Raw genomic sequence first — 26,096 nt, forward strand, 5'->3', positions numbered from 1 at the left:
AAATCTGTTATGTATTTCTGTCGTTGTACTACAATGACGAATCGGACTACTTTTTTGCAATGGATATATTGTAACTATGAAACTCAAAAGATTTCACCATATTAATTGGTGGTCATTACCAGCGTCCATATAAGTAGAGTGCGGTGGGTGTATGTGAGTCGGAATTAATTTATTCACGTGGGCCGGCAGGAGGGACGATATCTGGTTACAGTCGTTAATCAAAGAGCTGCCGTGGAGGAACTCTTGAATGCGACAAAAAATTTGGAGTGACGACAAGCAGCCGACGACGGGGACACTAATGGCCTGTTGAACAAGTCCACGTCACTCCCAGGAGTTTTCAGTCAGACGCACCCGATCGTTGAACCCTTTTCAGAGAAATACTATCGCATTTCAAAGAATCTCCCGCAATGAAGCCCTCCGTATTTGACGCAAGGCAGATTCCTATATCGCCGTCTGAATGGCTCTGGTGCAATATGACCACAGGGTTATTATTCATGTATTCACCCATCTACGGATCTACTCCACCTACTGTCTGCACCGCCTGACCGATACAACATTTTCCTTTATTATTATCTCAGCAATATATTCGATGTTGTTAGTCATATGGAAAAAGGTTAATTAAATCGAATTTGCATTTAATTTCGCCCGAGGACCAACGGCGAATGAGTCAGAAGGATAACTTAGATTTCGCATCGATTGCGTCATTCCAGATAAGTTTTTCATTTTTTTGATACTAGAATAACAAACACAGGTCAACGGTTGACCTACCGATACCAATCTTAATGAAACAAGTCTTGTGAGTACCAAATCAAAACAAAAAAAATAAGGAAACTATATACCAGTCTTAACTAGCAAATCATATTCGACTCATGTATAAGAAGTTATGGATTAATCAAAAATTAATCTTTGCAAAAGGAATGCTTGGACAAAACCCAAAGAGCAAAACAAGCTATTATATTCAAATTCAACTCAAAAGAATGATAGGATAAGTAAGGACCTAATAAGATAAAGCTTGAAGGCATATTTTGATCCTTTTAACATTCTTTCTAATGTTTGTGTCCTTAGGTCAGGTCACAGTTTGTAAATAACATTAAGTAACCGGTCTTACAAAAGTTCATATGGATCGCGCTTTCTATCAGCATCTTAAGTACCTGTAACAAAACAAGTAGACATTAGATAAACTCGAGTCGCAACAATGGCCGCGGGGAAAGGCCAAAAAGCCTAAAATAAAGGTCGCACCAGCACGTTAAATATTCATGGAGCATTCGCATATTGCACAGAGAAAACAAAACATTTTTATTCACTCAATAAGTACAGTAAGACAAAGGTAGTCGCAACTGCTGTAAACGATTTAAGACCTTACAGCATTGTTTTAAGAAAAGTCGATCGTGGTATTTATATACTGTTTACAGTCACAGGCGATTTAAATGTGAAATGCCATTTATGCCATGCGTGTGCAGGTTTTGTTATTTTAGCCATACAAAAGTTCACTTCCGTGTAATCAAATTTTATTTGCGTCCTTTGTTAAACGGCATTTGTATAAAATAAAAGACCTTATAAAAAGACTACATGAAATAAAAATCTGAAAAGGTTTATATTTTTTCTCCTTAGACACATCTGTTTTGGAGGGAGGTGTTAACCACAGCTCTCTGTAATGTGGAATTCGTCTATGAGACACATCTACATAGTTATTTGCTACTAACTATTCACTCTTGTTTTGACTGGACTGTACATATTCAATTATATTTTAGGTGTAATTGGGTGATCCCAAATTGTATGTTTATCGATGATATAAAGGTGTTGTCGAAACACTGAATTAAACTAGAACATTTAAATAGTTCGCGTAAGAGGAAACGGGGTTTGCCCGGCAACGGAAGGAAATACTACAATAAAGGCATGCGCGAACGAGGGATTTATGTCAGCCGTCGACCGAAATAGATCACATATGAAGCTGCAACATAATTAACTAAAGAACAGAGTCTAAAAGAGCATATACGAATGGACTTATGTCCTAAATGACATTCAGTAATCCATTTCACCTTTTAAAGAATAGTTCCTTTGATAAACTAATTAGAATCGAAGAGCTCGATGGTAATGCCGAAGCAGAGGAAATTTATCATAATAAGTATAGAGAAGTTAAACAAAAAAATACAAAGATGGATAAAATATAAATAAAGTCTTTGGAAATGAAAACGACCCACCAAAAACGGTATCAGAAATTAAATTGTCACTTAAAGTTACAATACACTATATGATAAGAAGAAAATAAGGAAAAGTATATATAATTTAGAAATCCAATATTTGCAGAATCAATGATCAAGATTTCTATTAGTAACATGTCGTCGATATAATAACAGGGTTGTAGGCCAGAAATATTATGGACATTAGTAACCACGTCAAGGCATGGGCTGCGGCGCGCCTTGGCGTCACGCTTTATGCTAATGCAGAATATTCTGATATCCGTGGTGCTGCATGGAGGCTGACCGACCACCCTAAATCATGAAGATTATATACTAACGTTAATACAGGTTGATTTTAAGAATTTCAATATAAGAGCTGAAGAAAACGAGAGAATAAATAAATAATAAAATGTGAATATTTCTATGCTAAATTGTTATTCGGTGTCTAGAAACTCTACTCCATGGTAATTTATTTTGTAAAAATTAAATCTAACATTATATTGAGTCTGAAAATTACTAAACGAAACTGTGTAATATTAATTTTATTTAAAACTCTCTCGTTCACTTTATTCGTTACAATATAATGAATTTTGAAGCATACATTGCAATGTTGCACGCTTTATCGTAATTCTGATGCTGAACAGCTGAACAGCTATAAAACTTTCAAGTTCAATATTATTTTCCCCTCCTGTAAGTATCAAAATTTCTCTCGGTAGGACCTTTATGATTGTCAACTTTTTTCTTGATATTTTGTCACAGTTCGTCCTGAAAGAAGACGACTCAGAAAAACTAGATTTATAAACAAAGCAAAACCACTAAACAAGATTGGAAACCACTTAATATAATTACATGATTTATTACACACCACATATAATCATAATACTCGTATGCAATGTTACGTATCTAAGCACAACTGTTACGGCTGTTTTAATTGACGAGTTTACTTGGTAACGTGATGTTTATCAAATGGAACGAATTTTTTTTAGTTGGTAACACACGTGGCTTGACACGGCTCAGATTACGCGGCCCGGTGCGCATGTGCCTCTGCCCTTGGACTAGCTGCTCACTGCATTACGGTCACTAACCGATACATGCATACTGTGACGTCTATTTCCCGTGAGACCTAGTGAATCTTTGCTTAATGATCCCTACAAACGATATCCTCATCATTGCCATGTTTTTAAATACAAATGATTTCCTATCACTCTAATGTAATAGTTATGTTACAGCAAAAGAATTGAAGAATCTACCCCTAGCCATTATTTATTATTTCTTTCAGAGATCAGAATTGATTCCGATTAATGATTTATGTAAAGAGTTACAAAGCGCCAGTCTTTCAATTTTGCAAGAAACAAATTCAATTAGGAGTACTTAATTTACATTCCTTTAATGGCGAAAAAAGTATATGCCAACAATCTCACCAAGTATGATATTCTAAAGTGAGACTGAAGGAATTCAACGTCATAAATTAATCTAATCCTGAAGACGGCGAGCTCGTCTAGCCTGGCCCATCCGATCCGAACACAAATAGCGGCGTAATCCTGTCTGATTGTAACGTATGGGGGATAGACCTGAGACAAATTTGTCCCCATATCAATATTTATGCTAACAGTCAATGTTATGAATGTTTTACTAGAAACCATCATCTCAGCCACAAGAATGTCACTGGTAATAAGTAAAAGGCAGCTAGTGTGTTTCTGTGACTTTGACGATGTTTTCAGTCTTCGAGGTTGGCACGTATTGGTCTCCCAAATGATTTAGACAAAGTGAAAAATAATGGCATCTGTGCTATAAGGGGTATAGAAATTCTTGTTGTCTTGATGAAAAGTTTGAGGAAATCCACATTCCTGCCACAATCCAAGGATTCCTACCAGATGGTAGGAATCTACCAACTATGGGACCAAATAGGCTCTAAGGTGTTAAGGATTCTTCTTCCCCGGATTGAGCCGTCAGCAACGACGGCGGTAGATTTACTGCGGCGATAGCGGCGCCCTTCCGCCGAGCTGATAAATAGCCTCTCTAATTATATTTACGCAGCGCCGGCCGCCGCGCTATAAATCCCACCGGAATGCCGGGATAACTCCGTAGTTTACAACCAATAGGGACGCCCTCTCATAAGATCCATCACCGCTGACACTTTGTATCACTACGAAATTAGGCATCCAGTGATAAAATCTTATAACTCCTGACGCGATGTCACCTTGCACTTGTATGCCTATTTTTGTTTCTGCCGTCCATCAAGTTCCATAAGCGATGGCTACAAATCTAGTTTATTACGTGATGCATTCGATGTATAAGGAAGGGACGCACGTGACAGAGCGACGTCTTAGGTCCGGGCTGTGTGTGGAAATACTCCGGAAGTGCACAATTAAAGCTGGCAGCGATGCGTTATGATGAACAAGTCAGTGAACCCGCGTCAAGGTTGCGAGGGAGCTTGAACAGCGAACCGCATCCATCAGCAGAGTAAACAGTGGAATGGAATCGAGACGTGTCAATATTAGCTTACATCGCGAGGCCGAGCCGCGCCGCGGTCGCGTATCAGCTCATATAGAACTTGCAATTTAAGATTATAGCGATAAACAATGGTACACACGATAACAGAATCACGCAGTACCTATTCCTGATAAACATAAAGAAAATTCAAGAAATCACGCCAAGTAAGCAGCGTGTTTGCCTTTCATACGAACATAACAATCATGTTTTTAAATGAGATAATTACGAGATACAACGAGCGCGAACGAAAGTGGACATTTTGACGTCTGTTACGAAAGACTGTGTTGAATATGCATACGTTGCAATCTTGTTTTAAGGACGTGTCCGAATTTGTGTGGGGCGCGGAAATGGGCAAAGGCCGTGACACGGCGCGGGCGCAGCGGAGTTGCATTACATGAATTGCATCACACTGATTCACATCGCGACGTGATTCAGAGATGTGGTGCGGTGCGCTAATCGGCACCGTTTCTGGATGCCGGGCTAAAAGACCGTTCATTAATTACGTGATTTTTTTTTTAGCATTTTTAACCTATTGGTGATACTTGGTGAGATTTAAGGCCTGATACGTGATATTCTTACTACACCCCCCTTGGTGATATTTCCTGATTTTTGCTGAACAAAAACCTCGAAGAAAGCATTTTAATTGGTTGTAGACAGCAAAATAAGAGCAAAGCTTGTCTAGGACATGTGAGGTTAAATATAACCGTTGACAAAGGACTGATAAAAGATGCAATCACCAGGTGCATACTTGGGATGGTTGCTACTAAAAATATTGTCAACACTGAACGAGATCTAGCGATTGCCGTGGAATTATGGGACGTCAATATCCTGTCAGCGCTCCAACCTGGAATATGCAACTTGCTAAAGAAATTATAACTCATCAATGATTATATCTACTTCAAATACGTCTTGTGCGTCGATTTTCTTATCTTTACAAGTCTCTCTTATATTTATTTGTCTTGTTACTATATCAATTTATTCTTCGGCATACGTTTTCCTATCTTCGCAGGTTGCTGGAGCTTTTACTTTCCTCTGTTCTTCCGATCTCCTCCTTTGATCATCTACTTAAAATAACTAGGTCTTGACAAAGTTTAACCCAACTCTGCCATATTTGTCTCGGGCGGTTTCTAATACGAATCTTAATTAGGTGTCTTGAGATCGGAGGTACTTATTACCGCCCATATCTAGACGGCGAAGGTCGGCAAGACTTTCGCTACATGCTGTGTGGCTACATTATACGAGTGCCCAACCCGACTGTCGGAAAATCTAGTCGCCTACACGAGGCGGCAGGTACCTTCAGAGGCTTCTAGAGTTGAGGGCCAAATATTATAGTTAAGTAAATATTTCATGCATAAATAATATATAATATTTACACACATAAAAAGAATATCATTAAAATTCCGACGTTTATTTTATTACAATTTCCTTCCATTTATGTTTTCATTCCTATAACAAGGAAGCAATAATAATAATGAGTAAGCTTGACTTGACATATTAAACGCATTTTAAAATTAAAATGACATGATCCGGCCCTGGTAGACTGGCCCGAGGCCCGAGGCGCGTTACGTGCATATTTGCTCGGAGACAATCCAGCCAGCGTCAACACAGGAGCCGTGTTGACATTGGCCCACCATTACGCTCGGTTTTGTAACGATATCACCAGCCCGCATTCCATTGGTTATTTGAATGAGAGGCGCGATTGTTCTCAAGCCGCCCACGTGTGGCGAGGTGTCGCGCCGGTTGCACAATCAGCATGGGCGACCGGCAGCCACCGCGACTCCCTGCCACAGGTGAGTTTGCCCATTGAATGGCCTTGCGAATGAAGGGCACGACCGCGCGTCCATTCCGGGACGCCTGCGGAGCGTGACGCCTCGCCAGCCGGCGACGCCCCTCTCCTTGCCAGCCTGTATTTTTACACTGGATAACCGGCAGGACCGGATGCGACTGAGGCTGAGAAAAAACGCGTTGCACGTGGGAACGATACGAAGTGGATTACACTACCTACATGGGTTGCGCTGCGGCGACCGACGACGGCGGACACAGTGGCCTCCCGTGCCACTGCTAAGGATCGGGTTTCGTTCCGCAAACTCAAAACTACTACAGCACAGCACGCCCCGCTACAACCGCTTCTTATTTGGAACCAGCTTGAAATACCGGTATAAAATAATATCTGTATGAACCCGCGTGATCTACATTGGTGTAAAATTCCTACCGATATTTTGAATATCGATATTATCTCTGTCAATATTGGTATAACAAACACCGATATACCTAAATACCTAGCTCTCCTTAACATACTTGATAAGGAAATACAGGGCTATTAAAAACAAATTACCGAGGGTTAAGATTTGCGAACGGAAAGCTTTCTGCTGCTAGAAGGGCTTTTAATGCCTCGCACTCTATTCCATAGTATACGGCGCCTACTATTTGTAATCTCCAGAGTCTTGTTACCTTTTAGGAATTGTCAGAAGGAGGATTAGCAACTAGGTCGCCTGGGTCGTTGAGACCTGTGCGCCAATCTAGTTAGTGACAGGGACTGACATGGACTGAGCGGCCACCGGCTGGCTCTGCTAAAAACAGAGTTCTAATAATCGACACTCGATCTAAAATAGCGCCGTGACAAACGAAACGGAAAGTGTTGCATGATGCAACTAGGGTTGCCACCTTTTTTTCGCAAATAATCTATATTGGTTATTAAAGTATGAGAAAAAAAGTACATGGTCCCAAAATAAAGGGCAATTTATTTTTATTTCTTATTGTATATAAAACCATATTAATTGAAATGGTTTTGTTATACATATCACACGCACTTTTAATATCTAATTTTGAACAGGGGCAGGACAATTATGAATATTTCAAGGACGACTTAACAAATTTTGTTGCCCTACGAACTTAAAAATTCTATTGACCGATACTTACATACCTTTTAAATTTCATTAAAATCGGACAAACGGTTCGAAAGTTATCGCGTTACAAACATACATACATACAAAAAAAATATTTTTGCCCCAAGTTGATTAATTGTAGACATCACTCGGTCAATAAAGTACGAGTGCCAACCCTTGATGCAACAGTCCCGAATTTAGCTGGTGCGGGTCGGGCCGGTGCATCGGCCGCGAGGCACGCTGAGGCCGGCGTCGCGGTGCCAAGCGGCTGGCATTTGCACTAATGACACGAATAAGATATTAGTGTGGATAGCTCGCCTGCCGGCGCCGCATCCACTGCTATTCGCGCCGCAGCCACACTATTGCATTCAAACTGATTATGTTCGTAATATTGTCTTCTTGTCAGCTGTAGGCTGCTTATCACCAGAGATCAGCTAAGCTACGTTACTACAGGTTTGGTATAGTATGTCTATAACATTCTTTGATTCATAACATCATACTAGTGGAAATTGGGGGCCTTTAAGCTATGTTTGTTTGTTGTTCAGTGGAAACTGTCACATTGTTTCGTAGTACACACATATCTAAATAGCTTAACGCCTTAGCTTACTTTTGTTGGAAAAGCTGATGTGACCATCTATAGAAAATATTGGACAAGCCGGTAGTACGTATAATGCGAATGTCTTGGGACGTACCGGCTTCACTCGGATAAAACTATAATAAATTACACATCTAAACCTTCCTTAGGAATCACATTATCTGTTGGTGAAAACCGTACAAAAACCCGTCCGGTAGTTTTTCAATTATCACGTTCATACAGACAGACTCGACAGGGGGACTTTTTTAATAATATGTAAGGACGTGTCGAATGCATATGCAGGGGGCATTGCAGAAGGGGTGCGGGCAGGGCGGCGTGACACGGCGCGAGTCGGAGGTCCGCCCGCATTCCACCGCGGCATAAAAGTGAAACCGCTTCGACGAGCCACCGCTCAGCTGTAGAAAGTCCACGATTACATCTCGGCGACGCCGGACAAGCAAAAACTGCTCCGCGAGCTCCCGGGAAACGGGCCGCCCCGGGCGACGTCGCGCGGTGAAACTGCCGACTGCCGGCGAACGCTAAACGATCCCTTTCATAAACGTTGAATTTCACTTAAACTCCGTAACCGACTGACCGGCGGCTATTCACCACTAACATTGTGTACATACGAAATAAATCACCCGTCTCTAATCGTAGAAATTATCTAACGTTGCTTTTACGTCCGTCCGTTAGCGAGCACGCAATGGAATCGGCGAAACATCCGCGAATCCGGTTTTAGAACTTTTTACCACAACTTCTCATGGAAAGATTTCATATGTGTACAGATTAAATAAAAATATAGGTACTAATATTAAATCGCATTGAATAAAATATTCGCAGATGAGTCTGAATGATTGGGTAATCGATAACATCATTTCGAAGTGATTTAATTTGAATTCCTAATCCGCATGGTCATCGATGTGTGGTAGGTACAAAGAAACATGAATAGGTAGTCTTTTTCTTAACATGCAATTAAAAATCGAACGACGTTTGCTCGTATATGATATGCTGGGAGAGCTTTCTTTGATTGTTCGTGAGGTCTACATATTATAGATTGCCATATCGATGCATTAAAATCTCGAACAGTTAAAAAGGGTAAACACCTACGATTTCTCGAAATATCGACAGATTGATTAAGTATGTTCGAAAGTGGGAGTATAGGGATAACAAAACCCAATGTCACTCAGAAATATTCTAGAGAACATGTATATGCGATTTGACGATATTATGAGATATTGTGGCGTGTGGTTCGCAGTTCTTAGAAGAGGGCTTTGGGGCGTCACAGCTCCGAATGAAACCGGGAAATCTCGCTTACCATCGATGTGGCGCACTATAGAACTCACGAACAATCTGAATCTGCCTGATCATCATCGACCTTCAATAACATTACTTTCGCTTTAAATTGTTTACAACAGAAAACAGAGTGCCTGGCCTACGATGGCTTCGAACCGGGACAGAAACTTGGTAGGGGCGCCCCTTTTCTTGACGTTGGACCTTCTAAAGCATTATATAATATTTGGGAAGCGACCAAATCACCAAATAATGTTTATATGCACATGTGTCATATCAGCAAACCTCTTGTATTCGTAACAATAAACTCATGTGGATTGTTTCGCAGCAAGACATAATTCTTGGCAAATTCACAGAACGTTAATGTCGGAAGCATTTAACATAAATAAATGGTTTTCAGGAATCTCCAAGTAGCAAACTTGATCGTATACAAGTTAATGAGTAAAGTAACTAATTAGATAGCTACAATGAAGTTAGTCGAATCAACCGTTCCACTAATCATGGCTTCATTAGAGGTTAATTAACTCCATCAAAAGTCTATTGGAAACATTTCATAGTTTCAAGGAATATGATGATGATGATACTGGCTCGAAATATACAAAATAAAAAATATATAAAATTAAAAACTGTCACAAGACCCGCAGCCGGCAAAGGGAAATTCGTGTGAAACCAGTGGAACCCGCTTCAAACCAGTTCGAATCGGCCTCGAAGGGAGCGGGATCATAGCTATACACAAACAAAAAATACAATTAGCCGATTGCAGGCGTTGATTGGTCGATAGTAGAGGCGACCTTGCACGTCACGGTGGAAACGACCAGCGCATCACGTCACACCGATCATAAACAATTGCAATCTTCATAATTACGAGACTGCGTCGCGTAATGAGTGTGTGATTATGGTATGATTTCACATTCACAAATTTACACGTGAAGCTACGTGTAAATTTGTGTATGGCAGTAATATTTAAATCTTAATAAGAGATAGCTAAAATAAAGGAAGTAGCTGAATATAATCGATTTTTTTAACTTTAGTTGCGCATGCGTTATGTACAATTGTCTTTTTGGGTATATAGTAACATAGTCTTTTCCCTGCCTACCTATTTTTATTTAGCGATTGTGCCATTGTATGTTAATTTACCATTCTCAAATTCTAACGACTATATAGTACCTATGTAAGTTACAAATATTATTCGTAAATACCTATTTAAATTGATCGTCGTAATAAAATTTGGGTTACAAGAATTACGACGAAATCCAAACTAATATTATAAATGCGAAAGTAAGTTTGTTCGCTTGTTTGCTTGTTACCTCTTCACGCATTATCTACTGGACCGACTGTTATGAAATTTTGTACACGGATGGAAAATAACCTGGAATAACACATAGGGTACTTTATATCCCGAAATTTAACGGGAGCGAAGCCCCGGGACGCAAAAAGTAATACAAAAAATAAACAAAAATAACAGTATAACGAAGGCCAGTGGCGGTTATTATTTTCTAGTTTAAAAAATAAAAATAATGCACAATAGATCTGGGGTCCCGCTCTACGCTGGCTCAAACGATGAGGGTATGGCAAAAAAGAAACGTCAGCCGTGGACCCAAAGCCCCCTTAATTTGGGGGCCCCGGTGCATGGCACCATCTAGTTCTTTTCTTTGGTAGCTCCTAGGTCCAATAGAACTGTTGGAAGGGATCTAAGGGATTTTTTTTTAAAGCAAAATAGATATAAACAAATATGACGTACCTATGTATTGTACTTACAATACATCAGATTATATCCACTCATCCATGATATTGAATAACTTGCGCGATGACTAAACCGAACCTCGCAAGGTCGTACGTATACGTACGTAGGTAAGTACTAGGTACGTCTGTTCATTGAATGTACATCACATATGGACAGACAATGTTTGGTACATTAGAAAACCATCTATATGTACTTCCTGTGTCAAGAAGGGGTAAGATGTGCATTTTTGTAAGGAATATACTCAAGAGCTAGCTGGTTTTAGAATAGAATAGAGTAGAGTAGTATAGCCCTTTATGACGCAAGCGGCCGCTAAGTAATTTAAAATTACAAATAATAAAGTTGGGGTAAAAAATATATATACAATTGTATTTTTCAATAAATAACATTTGCACAGTATTGGGTATAGATAGAATATATAGTCGGTACTGGCTGTTCGTTTGTGACCTTTCGACTTTCTCGAGCTATAACAATAAAAACAAAAACGCGCGCATTGTTTTGTTTCTCTTTCGCGCCAAAGTAACCAAAATTAAATTTGTTAGTGCCTAAATTAAATTCAAATTGAATGATTTTTTTAAATTTCCAATAAGTAAACCACCAAATTAATTATCATGTGAGTGATTTACGAATTTTTATGATATTTAGTATAAATTGCTGCTATCATAATGCCTTTATTCCAAGTGGTGAATAAAAGGCATGATTTAATACAAAGGTCATGAATTTATTATTATTATGTCAGAAATCTGATACAGGCACAGTTTTTGTGAATGAAAAAAACTCATTGTCCAAACAAATCACCAGTTTTGGTAGTTACGACACAAATCTGTGACAATGAGTATGCTTTTCACTGTACTTATGTATTTACTAAATTATCACAACTAGGGATGCCAACGACCATATGAAGTGGCGATGAAAAAATAGGAAAGTGGAGTCTAACAAACTGTTTAGCAAAAGCTGAGAGAGACAGAGAGTACCTATTTACTTACCAATTATTAAATAGACAGATATTACTAGTTGCATTGATTACAGCAACACAGGTTCATATTAAGCATTGGTGATTAGGATGTCATTATGAACTGAATCAATCTAATAATGATCATTAGATTTTTTCAGTTCATGACTTGCTAAACAATAGAAAAACATTTTTGGTAATTGTTAATAAATATTTTTTTATATTATTATACTACATAGCAAGTTTACATAAATGCAATTGGAAATAACACTATCCTAATTTTTAATTCAATAAGGTATAAAAAATTTAGAAAAAATTACTTAATTGAAAAGTATAATAGACTAGCTAAAAAATCAATTCTTATCGGTTTTTATCACACTGTTCAGCATTCCTCAGTCACATTATCTTGAAAAGTGTTTTGATAAGGTATAACAAGGTAAAATGAACGCCGCAGTAAACTGATATACTTTCTTGGCAACAGATGGCTTTATAAATTTGTCACTTCATATCTATTGTTACATGACTTATGACGCATACAGAGATAACATAGACAATACACTGTGCACTTCAACTTGAAGTTAGTTTTTGTAATAACCTATGTACTTCTACAATATTTATAGGTAATTACTGTTTAATGTTCCATTTTGTATAATTAAGGCAAAAAAATTTGCTTTGTTAGATAAATAGGAAAAATTTACATAACATGTTCAGTATTGTAAATACTAAGTTGGTTCCTAATTTAAATTTCATAGGTAGATTTAAATGCACACAAAAATATTATTTTGTTTAGATAATTTATTTTTAATCATTTGGTGTTTATTATTGTATAAATTCACTGATTAGGACATATAGATATAAAACTAAAAAAACTAAAGGTAAAACTAATGATAGCCTGCTACTTGATGTAACTCCTCGAGATATTTATAATCATTTAAACTCTTTTCTACTCACTGCTGAGCACAGAACTCTCTGCTAGTATGCTGACCATAACTGACCTTCACTACTCTTATCCACATATGACCTGCAACTTTGTTACTATTGTATATTTAGAAATAGAGGTCCCAGCCAACCCAGACTTGAATCTAAACTAGTCAGTAGACAGTGAGATAACATTGACCTTACACGCTAGGGTGAAGACTAACATCCTGCATAACAATAGCGATTTTATGTTCCTTGGGTTACAAAGGTAGCATAGCCTTTTGTAGATACTGGGAAAAATATTTTTTTTATAAAAATAAGGAAATAATATTTTTACTGATACTGATGCTGCAGTGTGGCAGTGGCTGTTTAAAAAGGACATCATAGCTTCATTGCACATTTCTTTCTTTTACGCAATTGTTTGTTTACACGTCAATGTCAAGATACGTGTGAACTTCAATTTGCTTTGAACGCGATTTAATTAATCTATTCGTATTGATAATGTATTTTCAACTATGAATCACTTCTGATTTCGATTTGCGATAGGCGATAACATGACTGACCTTGCAAAGGGTGTTTGTTCGACGTGGTAGACGTCTGTGATAGGCTCCGAGCGCATGATGCTGCGGAGTTTCTCCTCGGGTAGTTCCAGCAGGCCATCACTCGCAGTCTTGAAGTCAGCTTTACTCAAACCACTTAAAACACTCATTTTTACGTGTAGACGACTAACGACCGAGTCGAAACCGCGATGATTAACCTGAAAACCTTCTAAGTGTCACTGAACGATTCACAATAGTCCTTACAATCAACGTATACACTTATGCAAAAACAGGCATCAATTATACCACATGAAACATTTTAATAATGCCTCTGGTTTCTCAAAAGGTAACAGAGTGCTCTCCCTTGTCATTGCGAGAAGCGGTTACGGTTTCTTTCAAACGCTCCACTGTAAATTGACACGATTATTAAACAAACTCTTGTATCACTTCATCATAAATCGCAATGAAAAGTAATAAGTTGTTTATATTTACACACGCGTTTCGAAAAAACTTAAAATTGACAAGCGCGGCGGGACAGCTGCGAATCGACGAGTCGATCGCACTTCGCCGTACACGTTTCTGCCGTTTGGGGCAACTTGGAGAACGCACCATTCAAATTCACAGTGAGTTTAGTTCGAAAGTTGAACGGCAAGGACGAATGATAAGTAACTTAGCAATGTCGCTATACATCGGCAGATGGCGTTCGTTTCGTATCTAAGTAATTGTTTGAGAGCATAATTAACGTCGAAATTAGATTGGTTGATTATTATTTAAATTAATTTTGGACATATTTATGTTTTATACAAGTCAATTCATGTATTAATATCATATGTATAACCATAATTTTGTTTTTTTTTTTCTTTCCAGTACATGTAGCGCCATCTATTGGAAAAGTAATTTCGCAATTATGTATAGCCAGCAGTATATTTTCTTTTCTTTGAAGTAAATGAGACAGACACTAGATGGCAGCAATAACTCAGCTGTCCTAGATGGAGTGTATTTGTTCTTGAATGTTGTTTTGAAAACTAATTTTTCTTCTGAATAAAAATATTCTTGTCGATTTACAACTGGAGTACATATTTATAAGGCCGGCTACACTTTATCGGGGAAATTTGGCGAATCCGGCATACATTGCTGAATTTTCATTGCGGTAAATAATAGCTCTTATAAAAAGTACGCAATGTTAGTGCAACCCGTCGGCATGGCGTAGTGCGTGTTTGTATTTCACATCTCATTGTCGAATTGATTCGAAGTGAGACGCAGCGAACCAATCACATTGCGATGTGGTTGTCGTTGCATCACAATGGCGCGGCTGTGATTGTTTAGCTGCGTATCATTGCGAATCGACTCGATGGTGAGATGCAAATAGAAAAGTAGCACTACGCAGACCCGCGCACGAGTCTTGTTTGGGATAAAAATTAAAATAACGCGTTCAATAAATGGGATTTTATTAGAACATGGTGCTTATTGATTGTTTTTCTTCCACGCTGTTTCCATGATCGCCGTGAATGTCTTTACGCAGGTAGTACTAGGTCCACGGTACCAAGGTTCCTTCTCTAACGTTGACAACCATTCCACGCAGCGGGGAAATCTGGAATTAAGTACAGAATTAAGAGATCCGCCTTGGTCCAGGCAAAAGGACGTATCAGATCGTATACAGTAAGTAATAATAATAACTTAATAATAATTTTATTCGCCAAAAATAAAGTACAATAGTTGACAGAAATATTTTAGAAGGTAGATTTACAATTTATAAGTTAGTTGGACTGTGGACTCTGCACTAAGCGATGCTTGTATCTCAGCATCCAGAACGTTTTACAATTTACATTACGATTTTTATCCCTCACGGGGTAAAGAGGCTACGTTTTATTGTAAAGTGTTGCCATAGTAAAAGTATGCCATGTTCAATTATGACATAAAATTGTATGCATAAAAATAGGGAACCCTCTGTTATACGACTGAGTAATGGGGACTCTCGAAGCTACCTACCTTTTACTGTCGATTTTCCTGATGGCCTGCATGGGCGCGGCGGTGGCGGCGAGCGCGAGGTCCGCCAGCGTCGCGTGCGCGGCGGCCGCGAACTGCTGCGCGCGCAGGTACTGCTCCAGCGCGCCGTACGCCAGCTCGATGTCCGCCAGCTGGCGGGCCGAAGGACTCGGCGAACCTTCCAAGATAATTGGCAGCTGAAAAATTAATACATTTATCAGAGCATTATGACACGCATTTAGGTACCCTTGATATCTTAGGAAGCCCGCCTCGATAGGAGTTAGTCCAATTAATTTTTCTAGTAGTTTAATTTTTTTGAAATGAAAACTTCTTTCGCACTTCTTTGTGCACTTTTTGTGATAGGTGAAAAATCTTAAAAACGTGAACTGCTCTAAAATTCGTAAGACATCGTTTTGTTTTTTGCCGAAATTAATAAAAAATAAAAAAATACCTGATTGCCACACTTAGTATTACAATACTTTAACATATTGTAATATTTTAGTTTTAAAAATTTTGTAATAGCAAGGTGACAAAGGAATGTCTCAGTTTCTGTTACCGCAACAATTTATTGGAGATAACGTTAATTTTCTGCGGCATGTTGAACTGAGTTTTTGTGCGGGAGTTATATGTAAGGAGGGCACAAAAATATATAATAATCTAAATCGCAAAAGCTTCATACGCCAGCCATCAGCTCCTGAAGTGGTAGTTTAGATTTCGCCAGTCTGGAGAAATCTTGAATACCTATAAAATTCTAAATAGACTCCGGGCTGGTGTTAAGAGGCACCAAGAAAACCTAGCCGTAAGTATAACTGGAAAGCTGTGTAAGCTATGACATATTTTATCATGAAAACGAAAAATAATATGGTGGTATAATAATATTTGGTCTGTACTTACCGCAACGACCTTCAGCCTGACGAAGAAGACTCCAGCGTTGAAGAACAAGCAGGTGTCGACCCTGGAGCGCACGCGCGCGTCGCTCGGATACAGTTCCTCGCGGCGCTCGCCGCCGTACTGCTGCAGCAAGTACTTGAGGATCGCGTGGCTGCAAACATTGCAACGACTCTTACTTATTATCACACAAAAATAATCATAACACATTTTATAAAAATTGACACAATGAAATTAGCATTTTAAAAAATTGTTTATGATTAAAAATATGTTATTTTCGAAATTGTCACTGGCGACCGCGATACGCAGAGTAAAAAGCTGTCAGTAATCTCTTATATATTATCTTATAATTGATATTCTATGTTTGCATTTATTATCTTATAATATATATATATATATATAAACAGGAAACAAGAAATTTATATCAAAACCAGGTTTGCCGATAGTGAAGGCTGTCATAATTTTTCACCATCGATCGCCACAAGGCTTGGCCGTGTCAAAAAGCTTGTCAATTAAGATTAAAAATCAATGTAGATCACGGAAATAACAGGTGCAGTGTATCCTTGCTTTAATATACCTATAATTTTGGTAAGAGGTAAATCCAATCCAAAAACATACCTTTCAGACACTACAAAATCACCATCTACCAGGACTGGAATAGTTCCCATGGGATTGATCTAAACAAGAACAATATGGTTATTACGTACAATCACAGATCAACAAAAAAGAAAAAAATACGTTAAGCGCAGTAATAAGCATAAAAATATTGAAATTATAAACCAGTTGAAAGTTACATTTATTGTACCTAATTAGTTTCGTACAAAATAAGTGCATACACCATTCTCACTAGATGGCACTGTGCTTTTTTAGATCGCGCTATGGAGATTTTTTAGCACACACGATAGACAGCAAAGTATTTTGAAGTATGGCAACCATAGCGTTCCCAAAGTTTACATTAGGCAGGCGGCCGTTCATAAAATAACTGCCGAATCTTCAAAATTTTATACGTAACACTCAGTGCGCGAGTCTAACTCGCACTTGACCGGTTTCCCGGTTTTCTTTTTTAACTAGCAAATGCCTCCCCTTTTTCTTCCACTTCCACACCATCCATACTATGAAAGTGTGTTTGTTTCTTTAAGGTGTCTTTAAGGTCAAAAAGCAACGGATTGAGATGATTTTTGGTGTGGAGAGTGCAGCAGAGCTAGCATGTAACAAATGATAAAATTTTATCGAGGCATTTTATCTACTCTGAACGAGAAATAGTCGTTTTGTCGTCGTTGCTAACATAAACCGGCGGACCTATAGCATAATCGATTAAATTGTAGAATTAAATGTATGTATGAGGTTCACAGATAAATAATATATAAAATAGAATAAAGTTGACAACAATGATATTGCATTCCTTCAGAAAACAAGGTGCTGAAACTAGTAATCCTTTTTCTTTGAAATTTTTAGACCTCCCATTCTTTGTATCATATTTATAATATTATATCATACTAATATTATAAAAGCAAAAGTTTGTGAGACTTTTGCATTTATAATATTAGTAGGAGAATGTACTAATGTGAATGTAATTGTGCAATTGTACATGTATGTTTGTAACTATTTCACGCAAAATCTACTGGATAATGATCCTATTATGAAATTTGGTACACGGGTGAAATATAATAACATTCTTAACTGGAATAACACATAGGGTACATTTTATCCCGGACGCAGCTAGTTGTAAACATACATAGGTTTAGCCGGTCTTAGATGGTAACACCTAGGTGTAGCCGGAATTACAAAATCCTAAATCTAGCCTAAGATAAGCAGACTACACCTAGGTCTAACCAACCGTGACTGGCTGCACCTATGTCTAGCCGGCTATATCTAGATGTAGCCGCACTTCGGGGTTTACCCGTAACATGAATATAATACGAAACTGCTATTTTTAATAATCAAATTGATTCGGATTGTAGTTATCGTGAGGTCAAACCGTCGCGTCGACAATAAAATACCTAGTCACGCAGAACTGTCAAATTTGGATAAAAATAGATAAAAAAGTCGTGTCATGTTAGTTTGTTGAGTTTGTTTACAATTTAATCATTGATTGAATTTTGGCAGGAAGACACGATACTTTAGATCAGCCATGTTAGCAACGACGACAAAACGACTATTTGTCGTTCAGAGTAGATAAAATGTTATCGTTGGTCGCAGGTCGCTAGTATAACTATAGTTGAACTGAAGTATGATATCTAAAAACACAGAAAACAGACGTAGTCGTAACCTTTAGAAACTCTTCGGATTTGTGCTCCAGTCTCGCCAAGTCAACTGGGCGACCCTCGATCTCCAGCCCTAGCATGTTGGCGAGCATGTACACCGCGCTTGCTGGCGGGCTGAGATCGTGGGTGTACAATATGAGAGGAGCCATTCTGGATCTAGTGTGTCCTTTTGTTTAGTTAGATAAACTTTAAAAGAAGATAATTTTGATTAAACTTCACGAATTATACAATAGTAGCTTATATGTAAAGAACATTTTAATTTTAATGATTTAGCTAAAGAAAGAAAGAGAGAAAGAGATAAAGAGATAGTGCGAGAAAGAGATAAAGAGAGAAATAGAGAAAAAGTAAAAAACGATTCAGTAAGTATACCTAACTGCCGAAAAGGCGATCAGCTCAGGTACTGTACTTACCTACTTAATTAAGCACAAGATAAGGAAGTGGATCACAAATGTTATTTTTTTGGGATAAAAAAAATACCAGTCGTGCGATAACGGGATAATGGCTAATGTTCTCCAAAACATGCCAGAAACGTTTTTTGTTAACAGTCACTATGAACATAAATTACATCGAGAAATGTAACTACAGTCATAATAAAGTAATTCTTTTGAAAACAGTGAAAATCAAAGAAGCACTCGCAGTTTCGAACTAAAATAGCCATTTACTTCAACAAGATAAATTCGCAATAACAAATTATATTTCAATCGTTATTAGATTATAACTGCACTTACGTCTGGCCGTCGAGAGCACCACTAACAAACAGCTCTCATAAATATGTTAACCGACTTTTATATGATAAGATAGTATTGGATAGTACTTTGTATAATTTTTATCAGATTATGTGAGGCTATCAGAATGTCAAAATATGCCTGCTTTGGACTAAATATATGCAGAATCAGCACTGGATGGTCATATTTATCTGTGCCAACTGTGAAAAAATCTATATCTCTTCTGTTACCGAGTGACGGACTGACTGACAAACAACGTACGTGTCAACGTAGGAAGATAAAATTTAGAAATGTAGGTTGCCTGTGGAGTGTAGGTAAGCACAAGGATTTCAGAAAAACCCCGGAGGGGGTGAAAGGGGTGAGAAACTTTTATATGAAAGTTCCACACCGTTGAAGGTAGTGACTTGAAATTTTGGATTTTAGTTGTTTGCAGCAAATGTGTATATGAAAATTCTATTAATTAATTCTATTTATTCTCATTCCAACATGTATCTTACGTATGTTTGTATTTACCTAGGTATATGCCACCATGATAGGCATATTTCAGAGCGATCTATAAATATTTCAGTCCATTTCATACAAGACATGCATGACAAGCATATTTTCTGTTTAGTGTAATCTATCAAAGAAGTTAGATAAACACGAGTTAGTAACATAGTGTGATTGTAGACCGATATTGATGTAATATATGAAATTAGATTTAACAAATTCAATACTGACCTTAAAAGTAGTGTTGAGTATATTTTCAGGGTTAATTTAAAAATATATTTTGTAATTTGTTTTTAATTCGTAAAGCTTTTTATTTCGGTAACTTTAACATGGGATAAAATGCGCCCATTACAGCCCTGCATCATGAAAAAAAAATCTGCCTATGTGTCTTGATACTTCAAACTTCTGTGTCAATCTTAGACCTTTTTAACAGACTACAAAAAAAATTTTAGTTCTCAATTCGTCGCGATATTTTATAAATGACTTGAATGCGTTTGACTCTGCCCTGATGGAAAGTGAATATGCTTATTCACTCTTGTTTTCATCTCCAAATCGTAGTGTTAGGAAAACAGAGATGCGGAGAGGGAATCAAACTTTGGCGGTTCGCGGCATGAAAGAGACGAATCGAGAGGTAGGATGCGATAGAGACGATTAAAACTCTCAAGCATTGTTCTTCTCCCAGAAAGAGTTCAGTATTTTGGAGAGCAGTTCGACACCGGGGGCGTTGACCTTCTGGAACACCGGCTCCTTCTGCAGCCGGGCCAGCCATGCCGCGCCGTGGGGGTACCTCGAATGTGACAACGAAAATATTGAAAAAAAAATCCGCCTGGTCATTAATAATGTTTATCCATTGTTATTTAGATAAAATATAACTGTATGTTTATGTTGCGCGGATTTATCTCGTAAATTATTTTGTTGTAGTGCCATCTTGTTTGGTATCACTGAAAATTAGTGTCATAGCTCCTCGACTATACTCATTCGTCACTATATAAATTATATAAATAAATTAATTTTTATTTCTATTCTAAATAATAATGAAATGGAAAAATTCTGGAATTTGAAATTGCCGCTCGGGCAATTGAACTTCGGCTTGAGTGCCTTGCCTGTCTATGTAGAAGCGGATGTGTGACAAGTACAACAAATCCATTTAAATACAATTATTTTAATTATAATAATAATAAATATATTTCATTCATTTTGTTAGTAACAATTTTCTTTTCTTAGCCTAGTGTGAGTAATACAGAAAACATAAAAGACAAAAAAAAAACAGAACACTTTTACTGTCGTCCATTTGAAATTTGAACAGCAGTGATTGACATACGCGCAGTCCAGCCTACTTGCAATCATGCTCAGGATAAGGTTTTAATACAAATGTCAATATTGTAAATATTAATTTTAATTCTCATGTAAGTGAGAAATTGTCTTAATGAGAATAAATATCATTAAACCTAACCTACCTTTCGGCATCTATCTTATGTATGATTTGCGCGGCGGTGGCAGAGGCGCCGACGCTGAGATCGGCGATGGTCAGCCGGTCGCCCGCCACATACCGGCACTTCTGCAGGTATCCGTCTAGGACTGAGTACACCTCGTCTATATTGTCTATGTGCTGTTGAGTCGGCGCTTTTAGCCTGCCTTGGAACGATGAGAACTGAAAATTAAGATATATGTAAATATACCTGAGTGAAAAATTGTAAAGGATCAGATCTCGAGGGTACAACATTTATTGCTGGCCACCGTACGCTGATACTCAAGTATCTTACTAGGTTATCTATATATATAAGAAGATGTTCCCACTGACTGATGGTAGAAACGTGAAATTTGATTTATATTTTCAACTCCTATTACATCCCTGAAGGGGTGAAATAGGAGTTGAAAAAAGTTTGTATGGAAAAATCTTTTACTCTTCTTATTTCATTGTTTCGTTTATTAGAATTTACACCCTAAGGGTGCAAATAAGAGGTTGGAACTTTGTATGGATAATATTTAAAAAATATTCTGATTGTTATGAAATTTGGTACAAAGGTAGAATATAATCTGGAATAAAAAGGGAAAGGTAGAATATAACATAGGGTATTTTTATCCCGAAATACCCACGAGAGCGAAGCCCTGGGGCGCAGTTATCTAGTTAGGTTAACTAGTTAGGTTTGATACTAGGTATTCAGATCCTAATATAATAATATAGACACTCACAGCGATGTCATTGACGACCTTCCGGAAGAAGACGCTGGCGTTGAAGAACAGCCGCTGGTCGACGAGCGCACGCGCCTGCAGCTCTCGAGGGTACAACACCTCTTGTTGCTGGCCGCCATATGCTGATACCAAGTATTTTAGTATCGCATGGCTAAGGGACAAAATATTTCACTGTTATACTATATTATTAGGTTATATTATTAATATTTGCAACGACCCAAAAACATTTTATTTTTTTCGAGTGTTGAACACTGGTGGCATCTGACATAACTTTTAACGAAAAAAGATGGGAAATGGTAAGAAAGATAAGTTGTATACTTGTATGATATGTTATCAATTAAATATTTAATTATTTGCAGCAAACAAATATAACATTTTTTTAAATTCAAATGCAGCAACTTTTGCACTTCTGCTTGCAGACGTGAATTTCACGACTTTGATGTATCATGTTCGAAATCGTTTTAATCAATTTCATACACTCATACTAATCCATATAAATACAACAGACTGTCTGTCTATCTGTATCGCTTTCACGGCTAAACCGCTGGATCATACTTAGTTAAAGAGCTCAAAACCTCAAACATAGGCTACTTGTTTTTTTTTTATCAAACACTAAATTACTATCATGGGGGTGAAACTTTATAAAATAATTTCTGTTCCGCTTTCGCAGCGACATTAACGCGGGCGAAGCCACAGGCAAAAGCTAGTTTTTATATATTGAAAAATAATTTAGATAATGCTGATTGTACCTGTCACAAAGAATGAAGTCTCCATCTTGTAATACTGGCACCAGTGACAATGGATTTAACTGAAATCAAAAGTTGAAAATTAATTTGTATTCAGGCTTTCATTGAAATGTTAACCTACTTCTATGTTTCTCTCATATTCGCGAATATTCGGTTGTGATTTTACAACCCAACTGACGTTAACCCTTCTTGGGATTGCTGTTGATGCCTAATAGCTGCTTAGGTTGTGTCCCTTTAGTTGGCTTGTACTATATTGACGGAAGGATATCGAGTGGTCCTATTCTAAGGCGGTAACACACGCCATAACCTTCCTCTCATGTTGCTAGAAAACTATATTCCGAGTAACACTGGCGTAAAAAATTTAGAGAATTAATTATTTAAGTTCAAATAATTTGAATATTAATACATACACATTAACTTACAGAGAAACTTAATATTACTTAATTAAGTACATTTCTTATTAAGTACCATACAAATTTATTTACACTTCTTTAATAATATAGTAAAAAAATATATAGAACATACCTTTTTGAACTCCTGCGTCCTATGCTCCAATTTAAGCAAGTTGATCATCTTGCACTGCAGCGGGAGCCCTAGGACTTCGGCCAGCATCATGACGGACCTGCTGGGCGGGCTCGCCGGAGCAGCGTACAGGAGCAGCTTCGACATGGTACTGAAAAGACGAATTATTTTTTGTGCCGCAATTCGAATTCCAATTATAATTATAAATGCCAAAGTTAGTTGTTAGTTCACGCTTCATGTTTGCATACATGTAGTTTGAAGTATGGAAATAGGGTATCTTTCATTCCGGAAAAGTGTTACCGTGGGAAAATCACGCGAGGGAAGCCGTGGTGAAATTTTAGTATATATGACTTTATATAGTAGCACTATTCATACTTCACTACTAATATTATAATTGCGCAAGTCTGTCGTTGGCTTTCATGGTTAAACTGAATGTGCAGATTTTGATGAAATTTGGAATAAATCCCCCGGGTCCGGGATATAGACTACCGGGCGTAGTTGCGGGCAACAACTAGTTTATAATTTCGGGCAATTTGATACATTTTACGTAATGATTTTTAAAAAATAACTCCTTTTTGAGTAGTAGTTAATCTAAGAAGTTACTTCTGTTCAATTAAATTTAATTATACATGCCTTTTAATTATACATTCCTTAAATATTATAAAACAAATTCTATGCCGCCTCTGCCTGTCTGTCTGTTCGCGATAAACGCAAAATCTACCGTACGGAATTTGAGGCGGTTTTCACCAATACATAGTGTGATCCTGAGGAAGGTTTCGGTGTATAATTTATTATGTTTTTACCCGAGCGAAGCCGGGACGGATCGCTAACACATATAAATTAAATTAAGAATGCGTAAAATCCAAAACACCACTGCAGAGGCGCTTGTCGATGACTACTTACTTGCAGTATACTGTGTAAGTTAGCACTACTGACCACCTTGCGCACCGGAACGAGTATAAAATCGATAGATTGTTATTTGTCCGTTATTTTTATCTCTCTAGATTAGATATTCTAAGTTTTATTAGTATTAATAAGTTTATTACAAAAATAACAATTTCGCTAAGGTTTTATTGTCGTAACATGGTCGTAACAAAAACTAAAGCCGCTGAAAAAAAACCGTTGAGTTCCTTCGTTGGGAGCCAACCCTGGGTGACATATCCATGGGAATTGACATAACGTATACATTTTCAACTCTGTAGGAGACAAGCGGAAATTAGCGAGATTTATTTTGCAAGATTTGATTACAGTTAAACAAAGTATGTAAAAAATAAAATGCACAAAGGTATTTAAATAATCAAACACGTTTATTAAACGCCACTTAATAATAATTCATCAGGTTTATTAAGCACGCAATTTTTTTTTCTGATTATAGTAACTAACTATATACATATTGAATGCTTTTTGACTCCAAAATTGTGACGTCACAAGTTATTACTGTCAGACAAGCCCCATATTTATTTTGTTATTGGCATTAGAAAAAAATATCTATAAATATTTGAATATAGTTTGAAATAGCCCATTTAACATTGTAAAATGAAAATATCAACAAACACGTAGAGTAACTTAATGGAGGTGAGTGACATTTTAAAGTCATTCACTTCTTTTTTGTAAACTCCTATGTAAATATTTTGTATTTGGACTTTGCACACTTTCTTTTATCAAATAGTAATCACAGACTTATATATTAAATTCTGTACAAATCACACAATAATATAACCTAAAAACTCCAAGACCTTGGTAGTTACTCACGTAGGTATCTTAGGCTAATAACATTTTTCAAAATAGCTCTAAAACATAACACTTTTACTCACTGTTTTGTAGATAACCATGAATAGACTTTTAATAAAAACACTTTATTACACACAAATTTTATTATATTTTTGTTTACATTTCTACGAAATAGATTTTAGTGGATGTAATCAACAACTGTAATTAGTTTAATAGAGAATGACATTAAAATTAAGCTTTAAAATGTATTTTACGAAACTGTTTAAAGTTTGAAGGGTCAAAGACCGCGTCTTGCATTAGTGTCACTAGTTAAATAGACCACGTGGGTAAAAGGACTCGACCGACGCGCGTAATTTGTATTTTTAAGACTTACAGTTCCTAAATTTCAACTCTTTCTCTCGCATGCTCAGGTGTACCCGGTGTAATTTGCGGCTGCGATGCACGGTATCTTGGTGCCCGCATATAAAAAATTAACCATGATGAAATTTAGCTGTTTTGCGACCGGCCTGCCTGAGGTCAACTCAAAACAAAATTTTTTGGGAATGCTGTTGATACCTAAGACTTTTACCTAACCTAACCTAAGGCCCAACTCCTTCAAGAATACTCCTCCTTAATAAAACTATTGTATGATCAATATATATGATCAGATCAAAGATCATTTGCTTTGTTCAAGTTTATCATGTAACTCCTGTATTCATAAAAATGTCAAAGCATATATTAATCTAGTATGTTGTGTCACTATCGCACTTTATAATATTTCACTTTGACAGAATAAGACAAAAGATTCGAAATACATTACGGTAAATAAAGCTTTCATACAAACTATACAATGTTCATCCATTTGCGTCGGGTATGTTTGATAGGCACAGTCTACCAGTGTGCAGGATTCCTCATAATGGTTTGCTTCAAAGAAGAAGCCTAAGGTTATCTACGATAAAATAAATAATGATACGTACCATGTGTTTAGAAATTATGGAAAT

General features: G+C 37.3%; 3 protein-coding genes across 6 annotated transcripts in view; all 3 read right to left on the reverse strand.

The window, feature by feature from the left end:
* Positions 1-14,143, reverse strand: part of Drak (Death-associated protein kinase related) — a 156,779-nt gene extending 142,636 nt beyond the window's left edge. The window contains exon 1 of the mRNA XM_053770161.2: positions 13,597-14,143. Coding sequence (XP_053626136.1) covers positions 13,597-13,742 — 146 coding nt within the window. The 5' untranslated portion in view covers positions 13,743-14,143. The remainder of the gene's footprint in view (positions 1-13,596) is intronic.
* Positions 14,144-15,003: 860 nt separating this feature from the next.
* LOC128683602 (glutathione S-transferase 1-like) lies at positions 15,004-19,545 on the reverse strand. Of its 2 annotated transcripts, none has more exons than XM_053769389.1 (6): positions 19,439-19,545; positions 18,716-18,896; positions 17,065-17,123; positions 16,453-16,600; positions 15,562-15,755; positions 15,004-15,163 (listed from the first exon to the last, which is right to left on the reverse strand). In XM_053769389.1, the coding sequence occupies exons 2-6, from the start codon at positions 18,857-18,859 to the stop codon at positions 15,037-15,039; spliced, it is 672 nt and encodes a 223-aa protein (XP_053625364.1). In that variant the 5' UTR covers positions 18,860-18,896; positions 19,439-19,545; the 3' UTR covers positions 15,004-15,036. The 2 variants fall into 2 exon arrangements, with proteins under 2 accessions (XP_053625364.1, XP_053625365.1); XM_053769390.2 differs by lacking the exon at positions 19,439-19,545 and adding an exon at positions 19,121-19,318.
* A 665-nt stretch (positions 19,546-20,210) lies between these two features.
* LOC128683601 (glutathione S-transferase 1-like) lies at positions 20,211-26,036 on the reverse strand. Of its 3 annotated transcripts, XM_064437082.1 has the most exons (7): positions 25,200-26,036; positions 24,019-24,149; positions 23,389-23,536; positions 22,867-22,925; positions 22,118-22,268; positions 21,382-21,575; positions 20,211-20,711 (listed from the first exon to the last, which is right to left on the reverse strand). In XM_064437082.1, the coding sequence occupies exons 3-7, from the start codon at positions 23,530-23,532 to the stop codon at positions 20,585-20,587; spliced, it is 675 nt and encodes a 224-aa protein (XP_064293152.1). In that variant the 5' UTR covers positions 23,533-23,536; positions 24,019-24,149; positions 25,200-26,036; the 3' UTR covers positions 20,211-20,584. The 3 variants fall into 3 exon arrangements, with proteins under 3 accessions (XP_064293152.1, XP_053625360.1, XP_053625361.1); XM_053769385.1 differs by lacking the exon at positions 24,019-24,149; XM_053769386.1 differs by lacking the exons at positions 24,019-24,149; positions 25,200-26,036 and adding an exon at positions 24,289-25,186.
* Between the last annotated feature and the right edge of the window lie 60 nt (positions 26,037-26,096).

Source organism: Plodia interpunctella, chromosome 3 (genome assembly GCF_027563975.2).
Source record: "Plodia interpunctella isolate USDA-ARS_2022_Savannah chromosome 3, ilPloInte3.2, whole genome shotgun sequence".
Taxonomy (NCBI): Eukaryota; Metazoa; Arthropoda; class Insecta; order Lepidoptera; family Pyralidae; genus Plodia; species Plodia interpunctella.